The following is a 27,146-nucleotide window of genomic DNA, read 5'->3' as shown; positions in this document are numbered from 1 at the left end:
TCAGAGATCAGTGAGGGTCATGGCAGAGTTGACACAAAAATAAACAAAAGATATTATTTTATGACACTGCTAAAATAGACTCCTACAAACGAGTCCTGTAAGTATATTTATCTCCAAAAACAAGTTCACTGACAGGGCTCCTAATGAGCTATTTTAAAGGGTTTTTTTTAAGCCTAACAAGCTTGTTCTGTTCATTCTCATGTCATTTTATGAACAAGCAAAAGTTCATGGGCCCTAAAAAAGTTTTCGCAGCCAGCCATAAAGAGCCCTTTCAGGTGACTGAGCTTGTTAACCATAATCAGATGCTTGTTAGATATCCATTGCCAGATGTTGCACACAACAGCACGTGAGCTTAAACTTGACGTATTTAACTGACAAGTCAAATATATCACACAACCTGTGTGTGTTAGCAAAAACAGACCACGAATATTGTTAGCTGAGGCTTTAAATTGCCAAAAACTAAACTCTTCTTTGTTTTTACACATATATGATGCCTTGCCAATGGCAGAGGTGGTGGATTTTCAGAGCTGTTTGTGGTTGTTAAAGCAGACTGCCTTCGGTGCAGCCACGTCTTTTCCTCTGCAATTTTCTTCTCTGTTGACCAGAAAAGAGGATATGTTCCTGTAAACCTGGCCCTCCTGCTTTGATATAGGTAGTAAATTAGTAGCGGGACTTGCAGAGCTGAGTCAACAGACAGAGGAAAGGAGAAAAATGAAGGTGGAGCGGTGTGTTGTACCCCTCTGAAATGCTGGGAAGCAATAAGAAATCCTGGCGGTTGTTCACTTTACAGGAAGAAGACTGAATGAGGTAGGTTATGTTGGGTGTACCTCGCCAAAAAAGCTCTCTGCTTCCAAACTTTTGAAAGATTTACCAAAGAAATGACTCATTTTTACTGAACAGCAAGTGGTTGCCATACACTGTGGGAGGAGATAGATTGTGTGATATGGGAAATCATTGCAGTTTAGAAAAAAAAGGGAGGTGACTGGGGAGGAAAACAATAACTGAGTCACTGGGAGATGCTCAGTTCTCTTTTCCTCACTCTGACTGAGTGAAGAAGGTCAATGAAAACAGTGCTTTTAATGTGTTCTTGTGAGATTTTTCTGATGATGGAGGACGTATATGAAAAAAATTAAACTCAAAGTTGCATTTCTGAGTATTTCTTTCTATAAGTTGTTGTGAATCAGGAGCAGATGAAAAAAAATGTCCAAGCAGACATCTGGCTCAAAACTGTATGGCCTGATAGTTCCGGTATTGTTTGTCGTTTTTGTTGCGCCGCTAATGTTAGATTGGGGTTGTGAGGGGCTGTAAGCTAGAGCCTGTAAACAGAGACTCTCGACAATGGGGAGGGGAAGGGGGACGGGATTGCTACGCACCAACAGTACCTCACACAACTCAGAGGTGAATTTCTAACTACTGCTCTGCGGAAACTATTTCCTAGAAAACAACACAAGATTTTTTATTTTGCCTAAAAATGGTATAATTATAATTATAAGTCTACTGGAAACACTGTGACAACAGATCAAACGATGGTCAGAGTGGGTCTTCAAAGAGAGCTTTGCACAATTTCTCCTTCCAGTCCTTCAAATTAGCTTTGACTGCTGGCCTGCCATGCCTGAGCAAACCTGTTTGCCGAATTTCACAATAAAAATTCAAGCTCAAAGGCTTACTGACACACAAAGACTCGTCTATTTTTTTTTTTTTTACCGGGGGCTGCAAAGAAACTAAAGAAGGGTATTGTCTGAATGCAGCTTGCAGTACTTCAAGTACGCAAAAAGCTCGTGCACGTCGAGCACACAGAAGCATGCACCTTGCATAAATAGTGAAATGGAGTGGACATTAGCCTTTTTTCCCATTGATGTGTGTCAACACATGAATGTACGTGATTGCAAAAAATGGGTTGTGCTGTTGCTAACTCTTACCAAGTGAAAATAAGTTTGTTATTTTTTCGAACAAAAAAAGTTAAGATCCTTCAGGTTTTACTGGGTGAAATTGAACTAGAGGAACTTTGTGGATATTTCTGGACTTTATGTGGCTCACTGTTTTAAAGCTGTGAATGCAACACTTTAGGGATGCACATTGCTCGGCCTGTGACTTAATGAAGAGTAAACAGTGAGTGTGCTTGTCTATGTCTGTGAATACAAACACAGCCCCACTCTTATAGTGCAAACAGTTGAGAACCAGAAAGAAGACGAAAAAGACACAGAGAACAAAAAAATCTCTTTAACCTCGTAGTCAGTCGACTTTTGGTTGAATAAATATGGTCATAAAAACCTCAAGTTACCCCCGGGGCTTGGGCTAATTCAATATTTCCCTTTACATACTGCAACAATCGTAGCAAAATGTGTGGTTTATATGGTGAAGGCAGCCACTGTGTTTGGTTCAGCTCCCTGAAACCCCCCCAATGATGTATTATACCACGACTTCCCCCAAGGCAAGGTCCATAAAAACATCTTTTTTCTTTGAACTGACAGGCTTCACAATGTCGAACCATGGAGGATTTATGTGACACACAACTCCTGAAGTCCCCCCCCCCCCCCCCTCAAAATTTCGGTGGCTGGGGAGGGACTTTAGAAATCCTCTGTATGGAAAGAAAAAAACCCGCAAAGGATCAAAAGGATGGACTGGGAACTTTGGAGGCCCAGTAAAGAGGATCAAGAGAAAGTCTATTTTCTTTCATAATAACATTACATGCACTGCAAACTATTTGATACTTGCAAAGATTTAAAACATTCAAGGTATTTTGCAAAGTTTGATGTCATTTTAACTTCTCTTTGCTCTACACCTTTCCAAGCTTTTCTGATATTTACTCCTTAAATAACTTAAATAAATGATGTCCTATAAAATCTTCTAAAAACTTTGACTGTTTGTTGGCTTCTTCTCTCTCTAATCCCTCAGCTTTATTTAATGTCCCTCCCAGTTCCTTAGAACTGCGTTTCCGTGGAAACCGTTCTCTCAGTGGAGTTTGCATAGGAATGAAACGTTCTGATGTCAGAGCAAAGCAGACGGACACTTTCCTTTCCTAGTGTCCCACGTGACAGCAGGCTCCGCCTCCCCGAGCTCACAGGAGCGCGCTTGTTCACCTGCACGCGCTTTCACTCCGAACAAAGTTGTCACTGGTCTGCAGCCGGGAATGGGTTTCAGACAGCTAAATGTTTTGAAGACCGAAATTTAAGCAGCGGTTTTCACACCAAAAAAGTGGGAAGTGGTGTTTTTTCCTTCTTCTTCAAATGGAATTTATAGTCATTTCATTTTGTCATTTCGTTTAACTTTTTGCTGTGTGTGAACGCTGGAACCGTTTTTCTGTGGAAAACAAAAATGCCGGAGCAAATAAACATTTCGGAGTTTGTGGTTTTAACGAACGAGGACTTGTCTTCGCCTGCGACTTCCAGTTTTCATACGAAGATGAGTGACTGTCGGAACACGGTTTCAACCATGGAGGAGGTGAGTGCGTGAGACTGAGGCGGTTCACCTCAGTCTGTTTACCTGTTAGCTCACGATGGAAAGAGTGAGGAGGAACCAACTTCAAACCATTTCTCTGCAGAGCTCTGTGGGTTTATTAGTACTTAAAAAGCTCAGTTACAGCAGCGTAAAGAGTTATTAGAAAGTTTATCTTTGGGGTTTCCATAGTTTTATTGAAGGTCTGGGTGATGATTTACCACACAGTGCAACAAAAACATGTGTTGCCCATCACATTTTATAACAGGATACACACATTTTCCCACAAAAATACACTATTCTTATTCATTTATTTAACATTTTGTAGTTTTTGCAAACAACAAATCTCATTACTAATCAATTTCTAGTAGTTTATAATAGTAAATAGTATAATAGTATATTATATTAGTGTATTTATTAATGAAGTCAAAGTTTTTATAAATTTAAAATATGTTAAAAATAAAAGTTTAACTTAGTTAAAAGTTGTACAAACTTGTATTATCAGGCTAATAGATTCATGTGAGCTGATTGTTGCACCGTTAGAGATTCTAATGTGATCAACAACACAGTAGTTTTTGAATAAAAAACCCAACTTGTTAAGTATTTTTACTTGCAAATGTTTGGGTCAAATGTGGTAATAATGATCGATGATGTAAGTGTTGATTGTGACGGTTATTTGAGTTAACAATGCCTGAGCTCACCTTCAGTTTTCTGAGAGTTTAGGGCAAAGATGAGACAGAAATGCAGGCAGAAGGTTTGAGTATGACGGAAAGCAACGTGATCCTTCACAGGGACGGGGAATGATGTTTGTGATCAGAAGCATGTGTTTGCAAGCATGTACGCGAAGGTCAGTGTGTGGTAGTTTTTGTGCTTGAACTGGCGCCTTGGCTCTAAGCTTGTTTGAGCTTTGTGTGTGCAAGTGTGTGTGTGTATTTGTGTTTGTTTGAAATCTCTCTTTTCAAAGCTCCTCAGGCACTGGGAGGGAACTGAGCAAGGTCGCCATGAACTCTGCCATAAAACAAATAATCTAAACACACACACACACTGTACCTTTCTGGTGGACAAAAAACACCATGGGTCCATAGCTCTGCTATAACCTGCCGCAGATTTGTGTTTTCCCTAAGGGCTTTTATCAGGATCGCCAAGGATCCTCCGAAAACCGCAGATCGTTTTGGTGAAACAAGATCCACAATGCTTTAAAAAAGAAAGGCGTTATCTGAGGGCACGACACAAACAACTAAACATAAATTGAGACAGCTTGATTCCTTTATAAGTAACCTTAGCTCAAGTCAGCTGTCTGGGGAATTTGGATTCCTTTTTTACGGATATAACCAATGACATAGCTGAAATGACTGTTTGGGGAGGGTCATGCTGGAATCTAACACACATGCACACAGACGGATGTACTTTTGATTCAAGAACGTATAGATGAATATGAATCTTATTATCATGGATTGATTGTTATATGCTATTTCTATGTGGGTTTGTGTGTGCCTCATCTTAGCTACTTGTTATGATTCCAAGCTGAGAAACAGGATGACAGAACGTGTAAAAGTCCGCTATAACTTGTGTTATCTTTTTGAAACCATTTATAAATTTAAATTGTGATCAAAGTTAATATGTAACCTTTCTAAATTATTTAGTACAGCATCATAATCAACAAGTGGTCTAACATGGCTGGTGTCTCAGTGCATTCACTCTTCTTTGCGGGGATTGCTATTTGCTATTTCACTTATGTCGTCTATTTATCCGTGACTTCTAGTTTACAAATGTCTTAAAAAAAGATAAGGAAATCATTAGAATCTCTTTCTCATTCAGTATACCAAGCATTCACATGACTTTTTGATTCACAGTTGGGCAGATGACTTGGCTACAAAACGCAGGGTGTGGAACCAACAACATGTTGCAAAGCATAGTCTCTGTTGAGTCGAAATAACTGGCTCATTTTAGCTATTTCTGGCCTTCCGTAGGTGGAGTGCTGCAAGTGTAGCTCACTGATGCAACAACCGAGGCCAATAACCCCTAAAATCTGCTGTTTTCAATAAGATGCATTCTTCTTATGTAATTACGGTAACTGCTGTCTGTTATTATTTTTTTTCTGCTAAGCTTTTTAAGTTTTTTTCTGGGGGCATAGATCCAGCGCGGTTTACGAGTGTGCAAACAGGTTTTGAATACCTTGATTAACCTGAGGAGGCACAAATGCGCTGACATCATTCACGATTACTGCTAGACATGATGGTGCACGATATTTGTCCTTTTGCTAAAAGGCAAAGCTAAGGAGACACGGTTTCTCATATGATAAGTAAGGAGGTTAAAATATTATCATAAAAGTCACTGTGTCAAGTCTTGGTCACCAATAACTTCCCTTGCACGATTTTCAGGATCAGTACTTCTCCAGGTTTGTTGTTCTAAGAAATGACTATTCAAAGGCCACAAAACTGAACATTTGGCCAGAACATATCCTAGTTTTCCTCAAGGGTGGTAAAATACTAGAAGTGGACGTCAATATTAATGTGTTTCTGCTCATTTCCAGTGTCTGGAGATGGAAAACACAACTTTTCAGAAGATGAAGAAGTTAATTAAAGCTATACACACATCTGGACTCAGTAAGTGTCAATTCATTTTTTGTTCTTAAGTTTTTTTATTCTGTAAGACAACTCCTTTACCTTAACGACTTGTAAGGAGACAACGTTATGGTAAAGAATACTGTTTGAAAGCTTTTACTGCGTTTTAGGGTTGTGTATCTTTCATTTTCAACGGATTCACATCTTGATATGTGGTCCACGAATCAATTCATCAAAGAGTCAACTATTTTTGTGGTGATACAACACAGTCCAATTCTTTTAGTTAAATGGATGCATGCTAGATATTTATAATTAATTTGGCATTTAAAACTATAAATGAAAATGCCCTTTTAACAGAGAAACTCTTTTCTTCTTACTGGCACTTTTTGTTTAAAGCAACAAAAACAAAATGTCGTTGACATAACAGCTTCAAACATGTGTGTCACATTAATGTATTTGGAGATTTTTTGCAGTACTGTGAAAGTGAAAACAGGGTTATGTGGTTACTGCACACAACACACATCCCTCGCTGTGATTCACCCCCAGCCAAGTGTAATTGACCTGACTTGGTAGAAGTGAGCTTGTGATTGGACGTCTTTGTTTACATCACATGTACGCAAAAAGGTAGAAAGTAGAGACACAACAGAAAGAGAAACTGACAGTTTGCCAGAAACCGACAGAAATGATCTACTTTATACCATTTTATCAACGTAATCTCGTTCGTATCTGTGATTTTCTACCGTTGTTACTCGTTCGATCTTGTTTGAGTGGTATCTGTGTCTTACACATCTCTAGAATCTGTTGAATATTTTTACCATGCCGCTCTGTAGAAGCTCCCTCTCAGTAGCTTGTTTTTAGTTAAAGGTCAGCCTGTGTTATGGGTGGATAAGCAGTTCAGTACAAGCCTTGTCCAGGTGACATCATTGAGGCTGAGTAGACATTGGTGTTAATGAGAGAGGCCCGTTATAGGTCACGGCTGCGTGGAATGGTCATGTTTATAGGAAACAGTATAGTTTCGTGGTTAGGGTTAAAGACGTGTGCGGTTTGGACAACAAAAAGCTCCTTTAAGTGCTCATAGAGTCCTTTTGACCGCATAGTTTGTGTGTCACGCAGGTCTGAGTCAATATAACTTTCAATGACCAGATCATTAAAGCAAAGGGGCGATGTAGAAATGCAGTACCGGTAATCTTTGCTTTCTTGAGCTTGTTTTGGACGTTTAGTAACATTGTGTCAGTCCAGCAGCTGTGCCGAATCAAGCTACCAGATCTGCCATGTAGAGGAGTTCTCCATCACCGCTGTCCCTCTGCTTTTCCTGCTCGCAGCTGCTTTCATCCTCTAAGTAGAATCATATGCAGCGGTTCCAGTAATGTGTTGATGGGAGGCCCTTTCCCCACTCTCTCATTTAAGTGCTGGAACCCTTAAACGGACCTTTAACGATCTTAATTGTCGTTCGACTTTCTGAGTCACTGCAGAAATAGACCCAGCTGCCCCCCCCACCCCACTCCCACCCCACCCCCCACCCGGTGGTCATATGACCTAAAGACTCTTGTTGCTCATCAGCAGCGGACGTGTGGTGAGACTTTTGCTACTTTCGTTTTCTGTTTCCCCGAGATCTAAGCACACATTTTGATCCCAGACGTCGTGACAGCTGTTGGATGCCAGCTGCACAGTGACCCTCCTGCTCCTGGGGATTTCTTGATATCTTTTCGGAAGGTTTTCAGATAACACAGCTTTATTATTTTACCTCTCCAGCCAACACTGGGTGTTGTTCTTCCTGTTTGCCAGAGTCCCTATACGTTCTTTTCATAATTTTAGAATCTGATGAATCACCAAATGATCCTTGGATGTTTTTGGACCAGTTGAGACACGTTTTCCAGTTTCAAGCATTGAAGTTTTGTTTCACATTTGACTTGAACTATAAGCTGGTATGGAGGCTCTTTCTACCACCAGCTTTCTGTCCTTTTTCTATTACTGTCATATGAAAATGTTGCTCATTAAAAAGTTATTTTCAAGTTAGAAATGACATGATTCTATTGTATCAGCCAAAGTAGTTCTTATTTATTTGCTTTTTTTTAAGCCAGTTTTAACATAAAAACCATCTTGAAGACTAATACATTTGATTAAAAATAACCTTTAAGCCATAAGAAAATTCATATATTTTATGTATGTGTTTGTCCTGTTAAAATATTCCTAGAAGAGTTGGCAGACTTGTGTGCTTTTTCCTGTTATCCCTTTTATTTTGATAAACTCCCACTGATTGTGTGTCTGCATATTGTTTTTCAGCCTATGTGGAGAACAAAGAGCAGTATATTGAAGTGTTGGAGAATCTGGGAAATGGCCATGTAAATCAGGACAACAATGAGATCTTCCCAGGGTTCCTCAACTTGGCTGTGTTTACCAGAGAGGTCACAGCACTCTTCAAAAACCTGGTAAGAAAGGATAGAGATGAGGCCAAAAAATTATAAGTCCTAAAGTTTTCTGTTTTTAATCTTACTATCCAAAGCGTTTTGAGGCATTTATGGTATTGTAGCTGCAGACTCAAAACAGTATAATATGAAGGCTTTGCTTTAGAGGTTCTCAGCACCTGTATACACAACAACTTGTGACTGGGTCAATCCAGAGCCCTCCCACTGATGGTCTCTATGGTGATAATAATTCATCCCAGACCTCCACGTTGGAGCAGTCTGCACATAGTTACCGTACATCGACCGGCCTCCCACCCCTGCGTCAGCCAGAGCCCTGCAGCAGAGACTGGGCCCCCACAGAAGGGAAAAATATGATTCCAAACACACACAAAGAAAGGATTTTAGGAACAAATATCAAATGTCTGATCATATATAAGTCACAGCCTTGTGGTGAAAGAAAACTCTTTTGTTTGAGTTTTTGTATTGGGATTCTTCCTGTCCCAACCAGACACTAACATTAAACACAAGCTTAGGTAAACAGAACATCACTTATGCCATCTTCATTATTGATTTTGAGAAAACAAAATAGCAGTTCTTAATGGTTTTCTGTGTGACATTATTGTTTAGACAGATTTAGAAAGGTGGATCTTTTCCCTGGTTAACAAAGCGAAGCTGTTTTGACAGGTGGCCTCACATTCACCTTAGAAAAACTCTGCTAAAAAGGATTTCCTGGTTGACTCTGAGACAATGAAGCCTCTAGATACTGTCTGTTTTACCTGAACTTTAGACGATCTATCCACTGCAGGGAATGCGCCTCAACAAGCTTAGCCCTTTCATATCTGAATGCCTTTAACTCTTTTTTAATAAAAAAATTATGAATTATTCTGCATTTTACAATGATAAAACAAACACATCGATGAATTAAAAATTAGGTAGAAAAACAACATTAATACAACAACAATTGTGTTTTTGGAACTTTAAACACGTTCATGGCATTTTACATTGATGGAGGACAAATACCAAACAAATTATGATTTATTTATTCTTATCGTTCTGAATCAGAAGCAGACAAAAATTATGCAGTTTGAATCAGTATGTACTGTAGATGTGACAAAGTGCAACACTGGTTGCTCTGCACCAGCTGGTTAAATTCTAATGAATTACGGTAATGCCGCTATGCAGAAACTATGTTTTTTGATTTTGGCTAATGGTAATAATTGATATTATTAACAAATATGTTTTAATAGTTGTACATGCACATGTATTTATACTCATATGTATATGTACCTAAGTGTAAAGGTTAAATATTACATATACTTGGTTTATGTTTTTATTGGCACACCTACAACTTTTGACATCTCTAATATTTGACATGTCATGCTGACTAATATATATGTGTAATATAGTAAATACTTTATAATAAATACATATATGTACTCATTTATACAAATACACCTAAGTGATCAATAACCGCTTGTTACTAAAGCTACGTTCTTGTGTTTTTGCCTATATAACAACTATATATATAACCACTGGTAACGCTTTTAAAAAAGCTCAACAAATGATTGGAGTGGATCTTTAACTAGCTGTGAGTGTGTCAGCTTGCAAAGATACTTCAGTTCAATTCAAATTTATTTATGTAGCCCAATATTACAGCAATCGTCGTATCAATGGGCTTTTTAATAAACATGAAATCATAAAGAACATGAAGTCATACAATTTATTTGGTAATGGCTAAACTAAACTAAACTAAACTAAACTAAAGTAAACTAAACTAAACAGACTAAGCTAAACTGGGCATCCCTGACCTTAGACCCTAATGTCTCTTTACATATGAAACGCAAACAATCAAAGAACACTGGAGACCCATTAGCCCCTTATAACTATGCAGTAGCTTCCTCGAACTTACGCAGACATTATAGAAATACAATGGGTAGAAAAGAGGAAAAATAAGATTGTAAGCAAAAAAGTCTCTTTTGTGTAAAAGCTTGAGATGATGTTGGTTTTTCTTCTAAAGACATTTTAAGTGCCAGATAACATTTTTGATCAATATTATCGCCATGCTAAATACTTTCTATAGTTCAGGAAGTCTTTCTTCTGACTTTGAGTTTCTTGGACTTGCCCTTGTGTCACGTGCTTAATACTTTTACCTTACAGTACCTCATTTATTAACTTCTAGTCACCTTAGTGTTTAGCTTCCGTGTTTCAGTGCCAACCATAACAGTCTTACCAGCCTCTGGGCCCCTCAGTCAATACAGCAGGGTCAGCTATGTTGTCAGAACACGGAAGTGGTCTGACATTATTTATGTTAGGAGGAGAGAACGGCCTGGTTTTAATTTACCAGAATCCGAGGCAAAGCGGCTGCAGGACTCACTAATGGACTTTGTCAGTCTGTACAGTGGTGCAGTGTAAACACATGGAAATGATTCCTTCTGTTTTTAGTCAGGTTGATGAAATAACCACGATTTGCTAATGTGGGGGAGGGGAATCGGTAACATAAGGTTTACTTTGAAATTGAGGCTATTTGGTGATTCAGTTGAACCTCAACACAAACAACTCAAGAATAGGATTGCATCTCAACGGTTGGTTGGGTCGGAAATTGCAGAAGGAAAAGTTGTTATCTGGTGCTTTTATTCTAATGACTCATCACTCTGAAATGGCTGCGTCATCGTGTTTTGGGGGTCGTCCATGCTCATTCCCAGAAACCCAATTCCACAGGGAGAGACCGTAAATGTGTCGGACTGTGTTGTTTTGTGCGTGATGGCTCATACTGTAGCAGATAGGGACCATCTGTGTTGTCAAGTGGGAAAATGTTTGAACTCATTTTCTGCTCTGGCTTGTTTCAGGTGCAAAGCCTCAGCAGCATCATGACGTTTCCTCTGGAAAATGTCTTGAAGTCGGAGCTTCGGGACAGCAGATTAGTGAGTCTGCATCAAATCACTAAAACTCCCTCAAATATGTAAAACCTCTGGTTAAAACAGGTGCATGCATCACCACAATTTCATATTACAGAGTCAGATGATTGTTATGTTCTTAGCAATTGTATTGTAGTATTGAGGACTGGGTATAAAATATAATTTAATCAAAAACAAGTTGACTTTTACTTGAATCAATTTTGAAATAAAGACATCCATGAATTCATTTTCTTAAAACTATTTCTTGCGAGCTTTTCACACAAAGAAAGGTTTTCTCTGAGTATTTTATCTTAAAAATGAAGAATTTTTTGAATCAAAGTTCAACTTTTGTTCAGTACTATACTACTAGTTATTCAATTCAATTGAGTTTATTTGTAAAGTAACAGTCAAAGTCCTCTCAAAGCGCATCACAAAAAGAAAAAAAAATCATAAATCAGATTTATTAATCATGATGTTATAATCCAATTCAATCCAGAAAATTACAATAAAGCCAGATTATTTTAATTGTATGCAAATGAACTATATAAGTAAACAACAGATTACATTGTTAGCTTAGTCCCTATGCTGAGGAGTCAAACAACAACAGAGGATAGTTAGTGATGGAAAAACTGTTTTGCATAAAAATAAAATGAAAGACAAAAAATATGTTTTAAGCAGAAATTTAAATGTAAAATTTACATCAAACTATAAAACAAAACAAGAATTTTTGAATACAAATCAAACCAATTCAGTATTTTGACACTGATGCCCAACTACTTTGAACAACCAGTCAATGGAAACAGTGACACTGTCTGCACTACCACAGATTAAAATATACATTAACATATAAACATTGGTAAAAAGTCATAAAGTCAAGTCTTATCTCTAAGCTATAACTATCAAAAGGAAAAATCACCTGACAGTGCAAAGTCATTTTATTTTGAAAGGGGTTGCACCAATTCTTGGATTGACCACTTCTATTGGTATAGATGTAAAGCCTCAAAAATAAAGGGGTCCCAAAACTGATGGTAACTTCTGCAATTTATTCAGACTGCCAAAAGGGTCGTTTTTTTTAACAGCTTCAATCCAGCACTGAACCGATTTGTTTAGTTTTTATGCTGCCATACTTAGAGACTTATTCGTCAGAATAGCTTAATGCTTTTGTAAACTCTTACCTTTAAAGAATCTAATCACAGATCTTACTGTCAGGCAAGGAAAGGCAGAGTCGAAGCAATGAAATCCTGCTGAACTCAAAGGTTAATGCCTGTCTGCCTCTGTGCTGTAACTCTTTTCTTTTCCCCCAGGAGCTCAAGAAAAACATGGAAAAGAGTCTGAAGGATTACGACATCAAATTGTAATTAATTCTTACTTACATCTCATTACTGACTCATGCAGCTCTGTGGCTATTTTCTGCGTCTTGAAGCTTCATATTTTCTTTTCGCCCTGAAAGAAAAGTGTTTTCTGTGTAATAGACGGATGCCTTTAGAAATCCACTCTTTACTTTAACAAGTCTCAGAGGCGGGTGTGAGGGGTTTACAGAGTAATACCTCATCCGCGACATGACATGAACTATGACTGAGACACTTTACAGCTATGATTTGATCCTCAGATGATGCTTTAAGTGTCTTTTAATTTTGGAAGAAGATTACGCCTCTCCCTTTTCATTCATCTTCCTAAAACCCGTGATGAAATAGAACCAGGGTTTAAACAATGTGTGTTGAGGGAAGTTCCCCTTCATTTAGGAGTCAGATGTGCTGTAAGTGCAAGCTTGAACTGATCCTTTTTGCTTGCTTTGTTATTTTATTTCTTTTCACAGAGGGAAGGTGGAAAAGGAAAGGAAGGAGAGAGCCAAGCAGCTGGGGCTGATCAGGGTGGAGGGGTCAGATGGAGCAGAGGACACGGAAAGAGAAAAAAGGGTCTTCCAGCTGCAAATGTGCGAGGTGAGAGGATTCATGCCAGTCAAAACACCTGAAGCGCTGTTTCTTTTTACTTCTCATGGGTGGTCTGTCATGTTTACTCCAACTTTTAATGATAAGGTGCTCAGATATCTTCAACTTGGATTGTTATTGGATGAATCTGATAGGAGTTTCAGAGTAAACCAAAAAAAAAAAAAGATAAAGAAATAGAAATGGCTGTTGATGTGCAAGGTTAAGGAAATCTATGAAAAATGCATGACATGCAGTTTGTGTAAAGGTCATTTTGATGTCAGCTGACTATGCTAGTGTGCAGCTGGAGAAGCCTCGAAGCAAAACAATGTTGAATCCTGACTGAAACCAGCTGTAGTAACCAAACGGAGAAAGAGTGAAATGAAATGTTCCCTACTGAAATTCAGGCCAAACCGTCGGTCATTCTTTCCTTTGCTGACCGCGTACACACAGGCTCTGTAAAACCTCCACATAGCAAGTTTTACTTTTAATATAGTCGGAGTGGAAACACTTTTCAAGCTCTTTTTGCAGTGTAGCACACTCATTCCTTTCACACTGAACTTAAGAACATTTCTTCTTTTGGGTGGAAAGTTTTTTTCATTTAACAGATTTTAAAGGCCCACTCCCATAAAAATAATGTTTTGTTGTTTTTAATATTGTTTAATATTATGATGATGGAGGAAATATATTAAACAAATTAAGCTGATAATGCATGTCTGAGTATTTCTTTATTCAAATCATTATGAATCAGGAGCAGACGAAAAAATGCCGTTTGAGAAAGATTGTATTTGTTAGGTAGAAAAAACACTGGGCGAGCCACAAGCTCCTTTTTTTAATGCATCCACTTGAAGACGACCAGATCATGTACTGTACGTCTTTGTTTTGCTCTTCCGAGGTGGAATCTGGCTCAAAGCATTGCTGCTAGTTTCCTTATGCTAATATGGATGTAGGGTGTTAGGGGCTGTAAGCTAGCTGGAGAGTGTCAACAGAAGGCTCAGTGACGGGAAGGGGGGGGTTACTGGACGCCAACAGTCCCGTCCACAACTCAGAGGGGGGAAATCTCCAACCAATTCCTGCCGCTATGCTGAATTTATGTTCTAGAAAACGACACAAGTTTGTTTTTATTTTGGCTAAAAACGGCAGAATCATAATTAAAAGAGCTCTGGGAATGCTCTTAAATAGATCAAAAGATGATCAGATGATGATGATAGTGTTAGAGTGTGTGCAGCCACACTTAAAGACACGTCTAAACTTTACATGATGAAAACTTTCACAATAATCATTTGTTTTCATCTTTATATCTGTATGTAACTCGTGTTTGTGTTTTCAGTATCTGCTAAAAATCCAGGAGCTGAAGGTTCGCCAAGGCCCCGAACTTCTCAAGAGCCTTATCACGTATTTCGACTCCCAGTTGAGGTCAGTTTGCTCCAACAGAACCTTCCATGTCGCACCTGGTATAAAAAACCAACAGGTGTATTTGTTTCCTTTGCATGACAGCTCAGACGTTTTAGTTTTCCCTTCCTCTCACCGTCCTTCATCACTGATTTTGACCAGGTTGTATTTATGGTGACCACGTGACTCAACGTCTGTTCTTCTGGTTTCAGTTTCTTTCGGGAAGGACTGAAAGCTGCGGAGAACCTTGCCCCCTTTATTGAGAAACTTACTTCTTCCATGTACAAGGCAAGTAACTGCAGTATTTCTGTCTGCTTCCCTGCTTTATAATGAACTCTGTGGAGCATAAACAGTTTATCAAGCAAACTCTGTCTTTTAGTGTCAAACTTTGCACTGATTTCAAAAGTCATTCTTACAGGATCAGCAGTGTTGTATCTGTGTTGAAATATTTATTCACTCTACATAATTGCAGTGTAACACTGGCAAACTACTTAATAGATTTAAGTTTATTTTTTAGTTTACAATTCAACACCATTTCTATTCTAAAACTACTTTTGTTTGGGTGCAATAACAGTTTTCAAACAACTGAACAGAGGTGAAGCTAAAAAAAAAAGACAAAATAGTTTATTAAAAACAAAAAGAAAAGCCTTAAAGTAAATAAACTAATGGATTTGATCAGTTGAAATGGCACTTTTTAGTGAGTTAAGTTTGACAAAGCATTACTTTGTGTATGTGTTTTTGCTCCAGTTGACTGTGACATGCAGGTAGTTTACATATTTTTTAATTAATTTCTAGTGCCTGAAGAAAAAACACTTTTCTAGCAAACTGTGTATAACCAAAATAATTCCTAATTTGAATTTATTTGTTTAGAGAACACCTGTTATTTTAGCCGTACTGCTTTCCAAATAATTCGGTTTTCAGGGTTGGGCGCTGACAATGGTGTTCATTGGGACTTCAGGAACGTTGGTGGTTTTTCTGGTTGTTGAACACGTTCAGACACGCCAGACTATCTGGGCCATGATGGAGGAGGATATTAAATATTTGTTATAGCATTTTCGAAAACAATCGTTTTTTTTTTATTTATTTACAATTTGAAAACATTTTCTTATCTTTTCAGCACAAAAAGCAGAACCTCTCCAAAATAGTCACCAAGATAGTCAACCCTGTTACTCCTGATGGAATGCCATGTAAAGCCCTGGTGTTTTGGCAGAAAACAGAACTAAAGCTGATATACACTAAACGTAAAATGCTTCTTTATGTCATTGTACTTGTAGACTCGTGTGGAGCAGGACGAGGAAGTCAAACAACTCACTCAGTTGAGAGATTCTCTCAGGTTACTTCTACAAGTAGAGGGGAAAGAGGTGGGCTCATTTTTTTGTCTGTTTACACATCTTCAACCTAACTGTGTTTGAAAAATGTGTGCTGGTTTCTTGAAAAAGGCTAACTAGTCCTGCCGCCGTTTTTTCTCTCTCACATTGTCTAGAACTGGTTAGACTCTTTTGAAAGAAAGTCCGAAGTCCTGCTTTGTGTTTTCAGGAATACCTCAACAGGAAAAACTCGGGCAACGGATACAGCATCCACCAGCCTCAGGGAAACAAGAAATATGGGACAGAAAAATCTGGTTTCCTGCTCAAGAAGAGTGATGGGTGTGTAAATGCATCAGCTTTATCAGTCATAACAAGATTATTGTCTCGTAGCTGAGTATTTTTCAAACAAAGGAGCAGGAAGTGTTCATTCTTAGATTGTTTTTGGTCAAAAGAACACAATACTTTTTGTTTTTGAGCTGCAGAAAAGTTCGATTTGGACTTTTACTGCCTGTAGTTTATGTTTTATATTCACAACTCAGAATATGTGGAAGTGAACAGTCTGTTTTAAGTAGGGGGAGGAAGGGAAGAGTTAGACTCTTTCTGGCCCAGCTGGTCTTCATTATATTGAGATGAACATTCAATCTGGGGCCCTTGCATGGAAACCTTTAGTGGACTGCCACTTTGTCCTTTTGCACACAAAAACACTTTTGTAAAAATAAAAATAAAACAGGGAGGGTTGTGCAGATCAGCGAATGGACGACTATGGGAGAATAAACTCCACAGCCTGTTGAGACAAAACAGAACTTTTACCTGATTCAGTCAAGATGATTAAAACAAGAATAAAGTTCTGAGAAGCGGGGTGGAATAAATCACCATTACTCAAACTAATGATGCATGTTAGCACTGTTTAACCCAGATTTTCTCAGCCTTTATTTACAATTGTGTTTCAGGATTAGGAAGGTTTGGCAGAAGAGAAAGTGTGGCGTCAAATTTGGATGTTTGACTATTTCCCACAGTACGGTGAGGATCAGCTGTTCACACTCGCCTCATTGGCTAAAAAACATCAAGCGAGCAAATGTTGAAACTCCTTTTTCACTTGTTGTGTTCAACATTTTCAGTGACAAGATGCTGTTCCTCTTGTAGGTCAATCGGCCTCCAGCCAAACTGAACCTGCTGACCTGTCAAGTACGACCGAATCCAGAGGACAAAAAGAGCTTTGACCTGGTCACCCGTAGGTTTAGCCTTTGATAGCTTCACCCCATTGCATCCAATCACAAATCAAAAACTAACTAATAACTAATAACTATAGCCATTTTCTTATTGTGTATAATAAAAAAAATCTTAACCCATTTTACACCAAGTTTAGTTATGATATCTAGACTTTTCTCCCTTTAAAGACCCACTCAGATCATTTTTTGAGTTAGTTTCAAAGCGTTCCCAATGTTCTCTTAATTACGATTTTGCCATTTTTAGCCAAAATAAAAAAAAACCTGTAGTTTTCTAGGACATATTTTTTGCAAAGCTGCAGTAGTACATTAGAAATTTACGGTACCTCTAAGTTGTGGGCAGGACCCTTGCTGCAGAGCAACCCCGCCTCCTTTTCCTCTTCCTGTTGCTGTGAGCTTGTGGCCCGCCCAACGTATTTTCTACGTCACAAATAAGCTCTTCTTCAAACCGTATTTTTTCATCTGCTTCTGATTCATACTAATTTGAATAAAGAAAAACTTAGAAATGCAATTTGAAGCTTAATTTGGAAAGAATGAATGTATTTATTTATGTGAATAGGGACAGATGACAAAACAGAGACATGTGGTCCCATGTCCATACCATAGTGTCAATAGCAGAAGCTAATTTACAGCACTTGTCGCTAGATGGGTTTTTTAACACAGGGTAAAAGAATGATAGTAAAATGCAACAAAGACAAACAGTTAATTTAAGAGAAAGACAATGACATAAAAGGGTTTAAAATATGGAGACACATAAAGGGATACAAAGCAGAATTTTTCATCGTAGTGGGTCTTTAAGTCCTTTCCATCCAATTTTTTATCATGTTTTATTTTTCTATCCCAGCCTTGCAGCAGCAGCAGCAACTCTCATTTCTGTCTTTGCAGATAATCGGACGTATCATTTCCAGGCTGAGGACGAGCAGGAATGTGTGATGTAAGTCCTTAAGCAGCAGTTGCCCTTTCCCGACTTTTCATCTGGTCTTTACAAGTTCTTGCATGTCTCTTTATATATGCCAGAGCTTTGGTCGGAAGGAATTTTTGGAATGCCCACACAAACACATCCAAGGCATGGATGACTGAAATATTTCAGTTAAATAAAGAAATGTTTAAAGCAGTGTAGGAAAATAGAACGCAATCAAAGATCAGCTCTTGAGGAGCTCTTAGGCCAGCTGATTCTGGGAGGAACTTTTTCCAAAACTTTGAGTGATGTGGTTCCAGATGGGATGATCTGTGCCCCTGCTCTTTTCTTTGTGTGTGGGCCTCCATGCAGATTCCTAGATGTGATGTGTTTGTGAGTTTAGGTGCAAAGAGAAACTAAAAGGGTGTGCAGGGAAGCTCACCAACCTCAAAGCTTTATAGGATTTGAACAGGATAAACAAGTGACTTTGGAGAGTGATGAGCAAAGTGAGAGCAAAATTGATATTTTAGCTACTTAAAGCTCATGCACAATCCATTGTTTTGATCTGTTGCAGGAGGAACTCCAGCATCACACATCTGTTGAGCTGCTCCAAAACACTGAACATGGAAATATGAATGCCATAGAGACATTTCTCTTAAATCTGTTTGCATTTCTGTTTTTTAGTTGGGTGTCAGTGCTGCAGAACAGTAAAGAGGAGGCCTTGAACACAGCGCTGGGAGGAGATCAGCTTCACCTCCAGGACAGTGGGCTCCAGGACCTCTCTCAAGCTATTATTGCAGAGCTTCGACACATGCCGGGAAACGAGGCGTGTGCAGACTGTGGAGCTCCAGGTCAGTCTGTCATTAGTGAAATTACGACCACAGAAAGCTTTTTTTTTCCTTTGCCCTCTTAATTTAAATGGCCCAAAGAGAGGCTGACAAGAGTCCCAGGAGTACTTTTCTCACACCCCCTTGCACAATTCCCGTTTGTTTCATTTATTTATTTTTCAGCCATTAACACACCTCTTTAAAATACAACTGCTAGCAGATCAGTCCATAAAAGTTCCCTTATATTTGCAGAGCAGCGTCAGAGGCCTCAAGGAGGACTTATACAAACATTAGGCAGACTCAAAAGCAGGACCTCATTCTCTGGCAGCTTAGCTTTGATCAAAATAATTATATATTCTGACTGTTCAAACTGTCATTAACAGATTAGATATGAGCAACAAAATGGATTTATGGAAGCCTTAATCTCCAACATTTTGCTTTTGTTTGTCATGTTTGGTTTACTATGCTGTGTAGGACACCAAGTTATCTCTACTGGTTTAGTTTGGTGAGAGTTAGTTCAAATGTAGTGATCAAGCTCTTTTCTGACTTTGACTTGAAGATTTTTTGCAGTTAGTCTTTAAAAAACTAACGGAAGACAAATAAAAAATGAAGAACAATTCTTGAAGTGATGTTGATTTGAAGTAAACAATGCTCACTAGCATCTCTTTTATATCTTTTTGAAGGAAAAGACCCTCCTAAGATTCAATTGCAGGATTTAGGGCGGTAACAATTATGCGAATGCTCGGATATTTGACATCTATTTCCAGAAATTCGAGTACGAAAATAACAGCTCTTCCAAAAAGTTATTGGTTTTGAATATATTAAAGGATAATTAATAGATTAAAATAACAAATAAAATAAAAACGACGAATCTGTATTTAGGAACATCACAGAACTTGTGTGATAAATTTACTTTAAAGTTAGAAAAGGTCAGTTTGTCGTCAGATTAAAGGAGTGAGTGTTTTCTAGTTGTAACATTTTTATTTAAGTGTTGCTGTGTCATCGTTTACTATCTTATTGTCATCTATCTACTAAAAACTGCAGTCGGCAAAACTTTGAGGATGGAGAAACTGTGGAAAACAGTTTCAGGATTTTTCTTTTAGACGATCCAAAGCAACAATGATGTTAATGTTTTATTTACTGCAGGAGGTTGACGGAAAAACTTTTGCCTCTTACATTGTTGAAAGGCCTGCACAATAAATTACAAATGTATCGTTATCGCGATACCAAGCTGTGCAGTATGCATATCTCAAAAGACGGCGGAAAATGCCATGAATGGTTGGCTTAAATGTGCTAAAACAATCGTATGGAAGCTTGAATTATTGAACGAATCATATAAGTCCCTTTCTGCATTTGACCAATCAGATGGAGCCCGTCCCTATGCCTCCTATGCAGACTAGGGTCATTTGGAGTTTAGTTTAAGTTTTGTTGACTCTTATTTAAATTAAACTGTTTCAGTGAAATGGAAATGATGTATTTAGTTGTTTTGCTATTTGTTCATGTATCGTAAGTTATATCGTCATCGCAATATTGATCACTAATATCAGAAATCGTGAGTTTTCCTCATATCGCGCAGCCCTAATTGAAATCTAATCTATTTATCTCTAATTTTTTGTGTTTTTTCTGTTATGTCTTTTTGATACTGAATGAATTTCATTCATCCAGTAAAAGAAACAAATGTCCAGAACCCATTCAGACATATTTAGATTAAATGGTAAGAGTTGTGGTTCGATCTGCCAATTGTTGATCTTTATTCATGAATTGAACTGGATCGCCGCCTAAAGGGTTAGAAATAATCACCTGCAGAAATTTCCTTTATAACATTTGAAAGCAGCATTTATCTAAAAACCTTTTGGATAACAGGAACATGAATAAATATGGAGTGTTTTTTTTCTGTTCTTCAATTTCTTTCTGTTTGTGTGTCTCAGAACCCACCTGGCTGTCCACCAACCTGGGCATATTGACATGTATTGAATGTTCTGGAATTCACCGGGATCTGGGGGTCCATTACTCCAGGATTCAGTCCCTCACCCTGGACCTGCTTAGCACCTCAGAGCTGCTGGTACTAGATGCACAAGAGCAAACACAACACAGTGAAAAACAAACACAGTTTCCATCGATTTTGTGCTCTTGTGAATTCGTAATTGAAGCCGTGAGGCAACAGTGTTTTCCATTCACATACTTCTGTGTGAAAGCTTTGTGTCTCTGCTGGGTGTAATTCTAGTTGGCCTACAGCATTGGTAACACCAGATTCAATGACATCATGGAGATGGGACTCCCAAATGACTATGTGAAGCCATTACCACAAAGTGACATGTGAGTTCCCACTGCCTTAATGTAAGCTTTCAAATACTTCATTTAGTGTATATTGATACATAAGAATCCATATTTATGCTCTTATTCATGTAACAGGAATGCCAGGAAGGAGTACATTGTGGCAAAGTACGCAGAGCATCGGTACGTCCTGCGGAAAGAGGACACTAACCCGGCGCGGCTGTACGATACGGTGAAAAGCCGTGACCTCACGTCCCTTCTGCAGCTCTACGCTGAGGGAGCAGACCTGAGCAAGCCGCTCACAGTCCCCGACAGACAGGTGCCCACACTTTACACAGAGGCAGATTTTATTTACGCGTTTCCTCTTCTTTTTGGGGGTGCCCGCCAGTTTATGTTTTCCTGGGATAAATGTGAAGTCCCGCTCTTACACAGATGTCTTCTATCCTGATTTCTTTAAAGCCCCACTCAGTGTTGTGTTTTTTTTTTTTCTTTTAGGTGAAGTTTGCACCCTTCACATTAGATTTTTTTGTAATTTCCATCAAGAACAATAAGCCTTTAAATTGGGATAAATCCCTGTGCATCTCCTTGCTGCATCCAGAATCTGTGTGGGAAGTCAGTTTTTGAATTTTGGTTGACCTTTTTTCTTGTAGGATAGTCAGACTCACTTCTATGTCCTGCTGCCTCATCTTCTTGTATTAAATCTACTCAAACATTTGTTCTGGTGTTTTCAAAACACTTTTAACATCATTATAAAGGTTAAACACTTAAATGAAGCTTTCAGCTTCTTCATATAAACAAATTAAAGCTTTAAAATATAAATTGTACAAAAGTAACAGAGCTGCCACACTGTAGGCTGATCTGAATTTCAGCAAAAGCTTACGGCTACATAACAAAACATATACTTCATTATTTTAAAAAAGTACAATTTAGTGAAAACAGTGTTTACAAGGTTAACAATGTTGCATCCTTGTCATCTCATCTTCCTCGGTCAGGGGTTTAAGGAGACTGCTCTCCATCTTGCTGTGCGTCTGGAGGAGAAAAGCTCGCTGGCGCTGGTGGATTTTCTTTGCCAGAACAGGTCAGACAACTTAACTGGATTCAGTAACAGCTCTGTGTGTAGCTCTGAGACGCTGTTTGCTCTCCTTCAGCAAAGTTTAACTCTGGTTGCGTGTGCCATGTGTTTTTTGAGCAGCAACTGTTTGGACAAGTGCACAGCAGAAGGAAACACAGCTCTCCACTACAGCGCCTTGTACCATAAACCCGAATCTCTCAAGTTGCTACTCAAAGCAAAAGCAGCCCTGAATACAGGTACATTGTATTCTGAGGGTTGTGTTTCTGTGCCACATAGTGCAACGAGTCAAACTGTCCCTTCTGTTTCCTAAAGTGAATTCAAATGGAGAAACTGCACTTGATATTGCCAAGAGGCTTCAGCACTTACACTGCATTGAACTGGTGAGATTCCCTAGTTTCATTTAAGTTGTGCGTTAAGATGCTTGGAGAACACATGCTGTCAGGAAGAAAGTTAGCCAACATTTGAAATGATATCTTAAAATAACTCAGTGCAGCTCAGCAGAACTCCCAACAGGAGCATCATCTTCATCAGGTCCCAGTGTTTGTCAGTAAGAAACTGGTCTTATTTTCTTACGGCTCATCTACTCTGCTTAAGCTGACTGGTCTTATGCAACCTGCTGCTCGACTGAGTAACATCGTTACAGTGCGTCAGGGCTAAAGAATCTCTGGTTTATTCAACTATTATTTACTATACTTGATGGTTTTTACAATATTATTTATTTGAAAGCGTCTTTATTGGGTGTGGATTAGCAGGTTTTAACTCAGGACCTTCCATTTACTGCGTTTTACCTGGACCAGGTGACTCCAGCACTCCCGATTATGTAACTAGCAGCAGACAGGTCATGGATGTTTGGAAAACAAGCAGGGTGTTAGATCTGGAGGAACAGGGATGAAGACCGCTCATGTAGACCGACTTGTTTAGAAGTTATTTATAAGGTGTGTAAAAAAAATGTGGTATTGACACACCCCAATTGGACTTTTCCCTTCCTTTAAACTGAATATAAAAACTGAATTATTGTCATTTGTCTTTAAATTAGAAGCAGTACCTCTTGGAAAGTTAAAGAGACAGAAATATGTAAATAGCTTAGCAGGGAAGTTGGAAATTATGAACGTTTTTGACATCTACAGGACTGGATGATGTCTAATTCTAGTTGAATTAATCCTCATGTCAATCTGTGTGTGTGTGTGTTTATTTTAGTTGGAGCTGGCTCAGAGTGGGAAGTTTAACTCTCAGATCCATGTGGAGTTCATGTGGGAGACTCATTCCCAGGAGATCTATGACAGTGAGGATGACCTGGATGAAAGGGTAAAGCAGACATCGTGAACACCCTGGCTATTTCAAGCTGTATATTGTCCTGGGAGTGTGTATATTTGTACAGTATTAAAGGAAATAAAAACCATAAAATGGTCATTAAAATTCAAAGTGAAGATCTGCTGGTTAAAATAGTTTTATATCTTCCGTAGGTGAGCCCATTTCCAAAGAACCGTTCCCCCCCGTCCTCGACTGGAGGCGTTGGAACAGCCCGCTGGTGTGGGAGTAATGGAGCGAGTACAGGCAGGCCCTGTCAAACCTATGAGAACCTAGAATTCCTCTATAAAAATCCTCCTGCTAATAGCCTCCCATCAGGAACATTAATGCCACCGCCGCCACTTCCATCAAAATCCATCCTGAGAGGTGAGATTGATCAAAAATAAGTTTTCTATTAGATCATCAACATATATCTATGCCCAGTAATGCTGTGAAGCACTAATGTTGCCTTTATTTGAAGCTAATTGGAGTCCCTTGGAATTTTTTTTTATTTTTTGCTGTTTAACAAACTTTTACAAGTTACTTTTTTTTTTAAGGCAGACTGGTCTTTAAGCGTACAAAAGGATGGTGTAAAAAGTGATTTGATCCCCAATCAAGTTTAAAGTTTTCAGTAGAGTAAAAATGTTGTTATTTTTAATTTAAGGGGCTGTTTTTTTAAACTATTGCGAAAGCGCTGCAGGTAACGCTCTAACCACATATACGTACTACACTCAGCTCACTTTAAAAAGTGTCAAATATTAATGAGTTCAATCAGAAGTGGATTTTGAAGCATCAAAACATGGTTAAAGATAACATATTGGCTTTATTGATAAAGGTAAAAAAGTGAGCTGCTTTCCTTAAAGGCTCAGTCGTTGTAAAAGACTTCTTTCTAGACTCAAGAAACTTCCTTCAAAGATCAAATTTAAATAACGTTTTTTGTTGACCTCTGCAGGCCGCTCTGACCCCCAGATTTCAGTCCCGATGCAGGACGGAAGCGTCCTTCCGCGAAAGCATTGGAACCCGAACTCCCACTCGTCCAGCCCTCAGACGCACACTAAACACGGCTCGACTTTAACCACTGCGGAGAGCCAAAGCCAGAGCGGCAGACTGTCCAGGACTCCTCACGGACAGGGAGGTCTTCAGCGGGCTCACCGGCAGACCTGGGATGGTCATTCCGCCACGTTTTCTGGGTCTCAAAATTCTGTCACACCCACATCCACTCAGAACCACATAGGACCTGTGAGGTGAGGAACGTGTTCTGATTTCTATTTTCACTAATGCCAATTAGCTTGTTCTCCTGCGAGAATGTACTGAAGAATTACACAGCGTTGATGCTTTTTAATCAGATTTTTAAAAATACTTTTGCAGTTCAGAGAAGACGACGTCATACCGCCGCACCAGCAGTGGAGGAGGCAGCCAGGGAAAGTGCAGTTCTTTGTCTCCAAGCAGTACTGGCAGCCAGGAGGAGCTGTACTGCAGCTTAGTTGGGAACAGTTCTCCTGCACCGGTTTCTGGTCCAGGTCCTGGTCCTGGTCCTGCTCCTTCATCTTCACCTGTCATGGCCTGTGCCCCACGACCCCGCCGAAATGCAATGGTCAGAACCGAACAGAAGCCTCTTGGTACCTTTTTAATGCTCAATCTTCAGTGTGGAAGCATGAAAATGGATTCCTGGAAGAATTCCCAGTCGGTGTTGCTGATGGAACTCTGAGAACTCTATTTCACGTCTCCTTCAGGTTTCTGGCAGCAGACCTCCAACCAGAGTCAAAGCTTTGGTGGACTGCCAATCTGTGGGCTCTGAGCAGCTGGCTTTCTTCAAAGATGAAGTCATCGTGGTCACAGACACTAAGGACCCCCACTGGTGGGTGAGTGGAACTACAAATCTTTCTACATCTGCAGCCCCCCCCCCATGACCCTTTGAATGCAGTTTTCAAGTCATTTAAAAGGGGGTACTCACTGATTTTCTCTTGACCTCAACAGCTTGGCCACATAGAGGGGGAGCAATCCAGGAGTGGGACCTTTCCTGCAAACTATGTACAAAAACTAAAAGGCTGACATCGGCTTACCTGTGAAATATGGGAAATATCCACCAAGTGGAATTTATTAACAGGAACACTCTGTTACATTCTTGATTTCAACTCTCACTGGAGGATCAACTGAGAATGAACTTAATGCGAGCTTCAGCCAGCTGAAGCTGCACCTGGGGACACATGTAAATATAAGCTTTGAAAGGATTTTCCCATTTGAGGAGTTACTGAGCTCAAAAACTAACCAAAACCTTCAGCTGTTGTTAATTGCGACAAGGAATTGAAATGTGCAAAGCTAATGCACATCTTTACACATTTGTGTCAAAGTTCAAATGCAGATGAGACGTTTGAATCTCAGTGGAGTCTTAAAGAGATGATGGGGTTCTGCTGCTGCAGAGGGATGTTGCTGCTTTTAGAGTCAAACAGAGAAGGTCCAGTGTTGCAAATTACAGACTTAAGGGGATCAAATGCTGTGCGTGTCTGGGGCAGTCCGCCTGCCGGTCTGTCTCCATCAAATATCAGGCGTCTGTCTGTGTAGCTCTGATATTTGGCTCAGTCGTCAGGGGTCTGGGCATAAATCACCGTCTGCAGGCGGTGTGAGAGATCCAGTTTCCCTCGGCTCCATGGATCCGTCTCTTGATAAGGTAATGTCGACGTTTTCGACAGAATAGCACCCCCACTGTCTTCCCACAAATGGCACTTAAAAAGAGTGTTTGTATGAGAAAACTATTCCATATAGCTGAAGATAACATTTATTTACTGAAAGGTCTTTTTTTTGTCCAACACATGCACCACTGCATCAGTGTTCTAAATAAAGTTTCAAAAACTAACATGTAAATGTAACACATTTTACTGCTTCTCTATTCTATTTGTTGTACATATTTATCTAAAGTTACTGTGTACTTGTGTTCATTTTACAGTTATGCGTCATAAAGGACAGTTTCACGTTTTATGCCTATTTTACTGTCATGTGGAACTGATGTGCAACCAGGAAGTCTGAGAAAAAGAGGGAATTAAAACAAAAAAAGGTTAATATCCAGAGAAATGCATGAAAAAACACATTCTTTTAGCATGTTGCTAAGGAATGCTTGCTAACATTTCCGTGTTTAATAAAACAATACATGTAGCAGCAGAAATGTCTGAGAACTCTTTGTCATGTAGATAAATGAGCTCATTTTAATTATATTTGTCTTAACGCACTGATTAAAAGCTTCTCAAGTGCTGTGAAGTGGTCTGCCTGGAGCTGGCACAAACACCCCACGTATACAAACATCAGTAATTCACTTCCATCATTATGCTCGCCGGAGGCTGAGCAGCATTTTCATGCTTAGAACTATTCACCCTTGTGAATTAAAATGTTTGAGCTTTGGGCAGTCAGGGGAAAACACATTACATTTATAAGTCTTGAATCTTAGAAAAACTAAAAGCTCCACGATATGAGGAAAACTTGCAATTTGCAATTTTAGTGATCAATATTGCGATGACGATATAACTTGCGAAATATGAACAAATGGCAAAACAACTAAAAACATTTCCATTTCACTGCAGCAATTTAATTTAAATAAGAGTTAACATAACTTAAACTAAACCCCAAATGAGAATCGTCTACATAGATA

The 27,146-nt window shown here is 39.1% G+C and overlaps 1 protein-coding gene across 2 annotated transcripts; it reads left to right on the top strand.

Annotated features, from left to right (window-relative positions):
- The first annotated feature begins 3,000 nt into the window (after positions 1-3,000).
- asap3 (ArfGAP with SH3 domain, ankyrin repeat and PH domain 3) lies at positions 3,001-26,666 on the top strand. 2 transcript variants are annotated; one of them, XM_011490280.2, is made up of 26 exons: positions 3,001-3,441; positions 5,969-6,041; positions 8,283-8,428; positions 11,251-11,325; positions 12,603-12,652; positions 13,115-13,238; positions 14,554-14,639; positions 14,828-14,903; positions 15,890-15,976; positions 16,152-16,261; positions 16,873-16,942; positions 17,066-17,153; positions 18,034-18,082; positions 18,731-18,897; positions 20,802-20,935; positions 21,098-21,189; positions 21,286-21,466; positions 22,140-22,225; positions 22,340-22,455; positions 22,532-22,599; positions 23,417-23,524; positions 23,683-23,893; positions 24,459-24,750; positions 24,875-25,100; positions 25,240-25,364; positions 25,484-26,666. In XM_011490280.2, the coding sequence occupies exons 1-26, from the start codon at positions 3,316-3,318 to the stop codon at positions 25,494-25,496; spliced, it is 2,979 nt and encodes a 992-aa protein (XP_011488582.1). In that variant the 5' UTR covers positions 3,001-3,315; the 3' UTR covers positions 25,497-26,666. The 2 variants fall into 2 exon arrangements, with proteins under 2 accessions (XP_011488582.1, XP_011488581.1); XM_011490279.4 differs by having other exon boundaries at positions 25,240-25,368.
- Positions 26,667-27,146: the final 480 nt, after the last annotated feature.

This window comes from Oryzias latipes, chromosome 22 (assembly GCF_053564925.1).
Source record: "Oryzias latipes strain Hd-rR chromosome 22, Olatipes_Hd-rR_3.1".
In the NCBI taxonomy this organism is placed as follows: Eukaryota; Metazoa; Chordata; class Actinopteri; order Beloniformes; family Adrianichthyidae; genus Oryzias; species Oryzias latipes.
The sequence above is the reverse complement of the archived record's forward strand: the minus strand, read 5'-3'. Positions and strand labels throughout refer to the sequence as shown.

Excerpts from the sequence above, each read along its gene's own strand:
- asap3 (XM_011490279.4), top strand. The coding sequence starts at position 3,316 with ATGCCGGAGCAAATAAACATTTCGGAGTTTGTGGTTTTAACGAACGAG. Across the intron at positions 8,429-11,250 it reads CAGCACTCTTCAAAAACCTG|GTGCAAAGCCTCAGCAGCAT; the intron begins GTAAGAAAGGAT and ends GGCTTGTTTCAG. Across the intron at positions 24,751-24,874 it reads AACCACATAGGACCTGTGAG|TTCAGAGAAGACGACGTCAT; the intron begins GTGAGGAACGTG and ends ATACTTTTGCAG.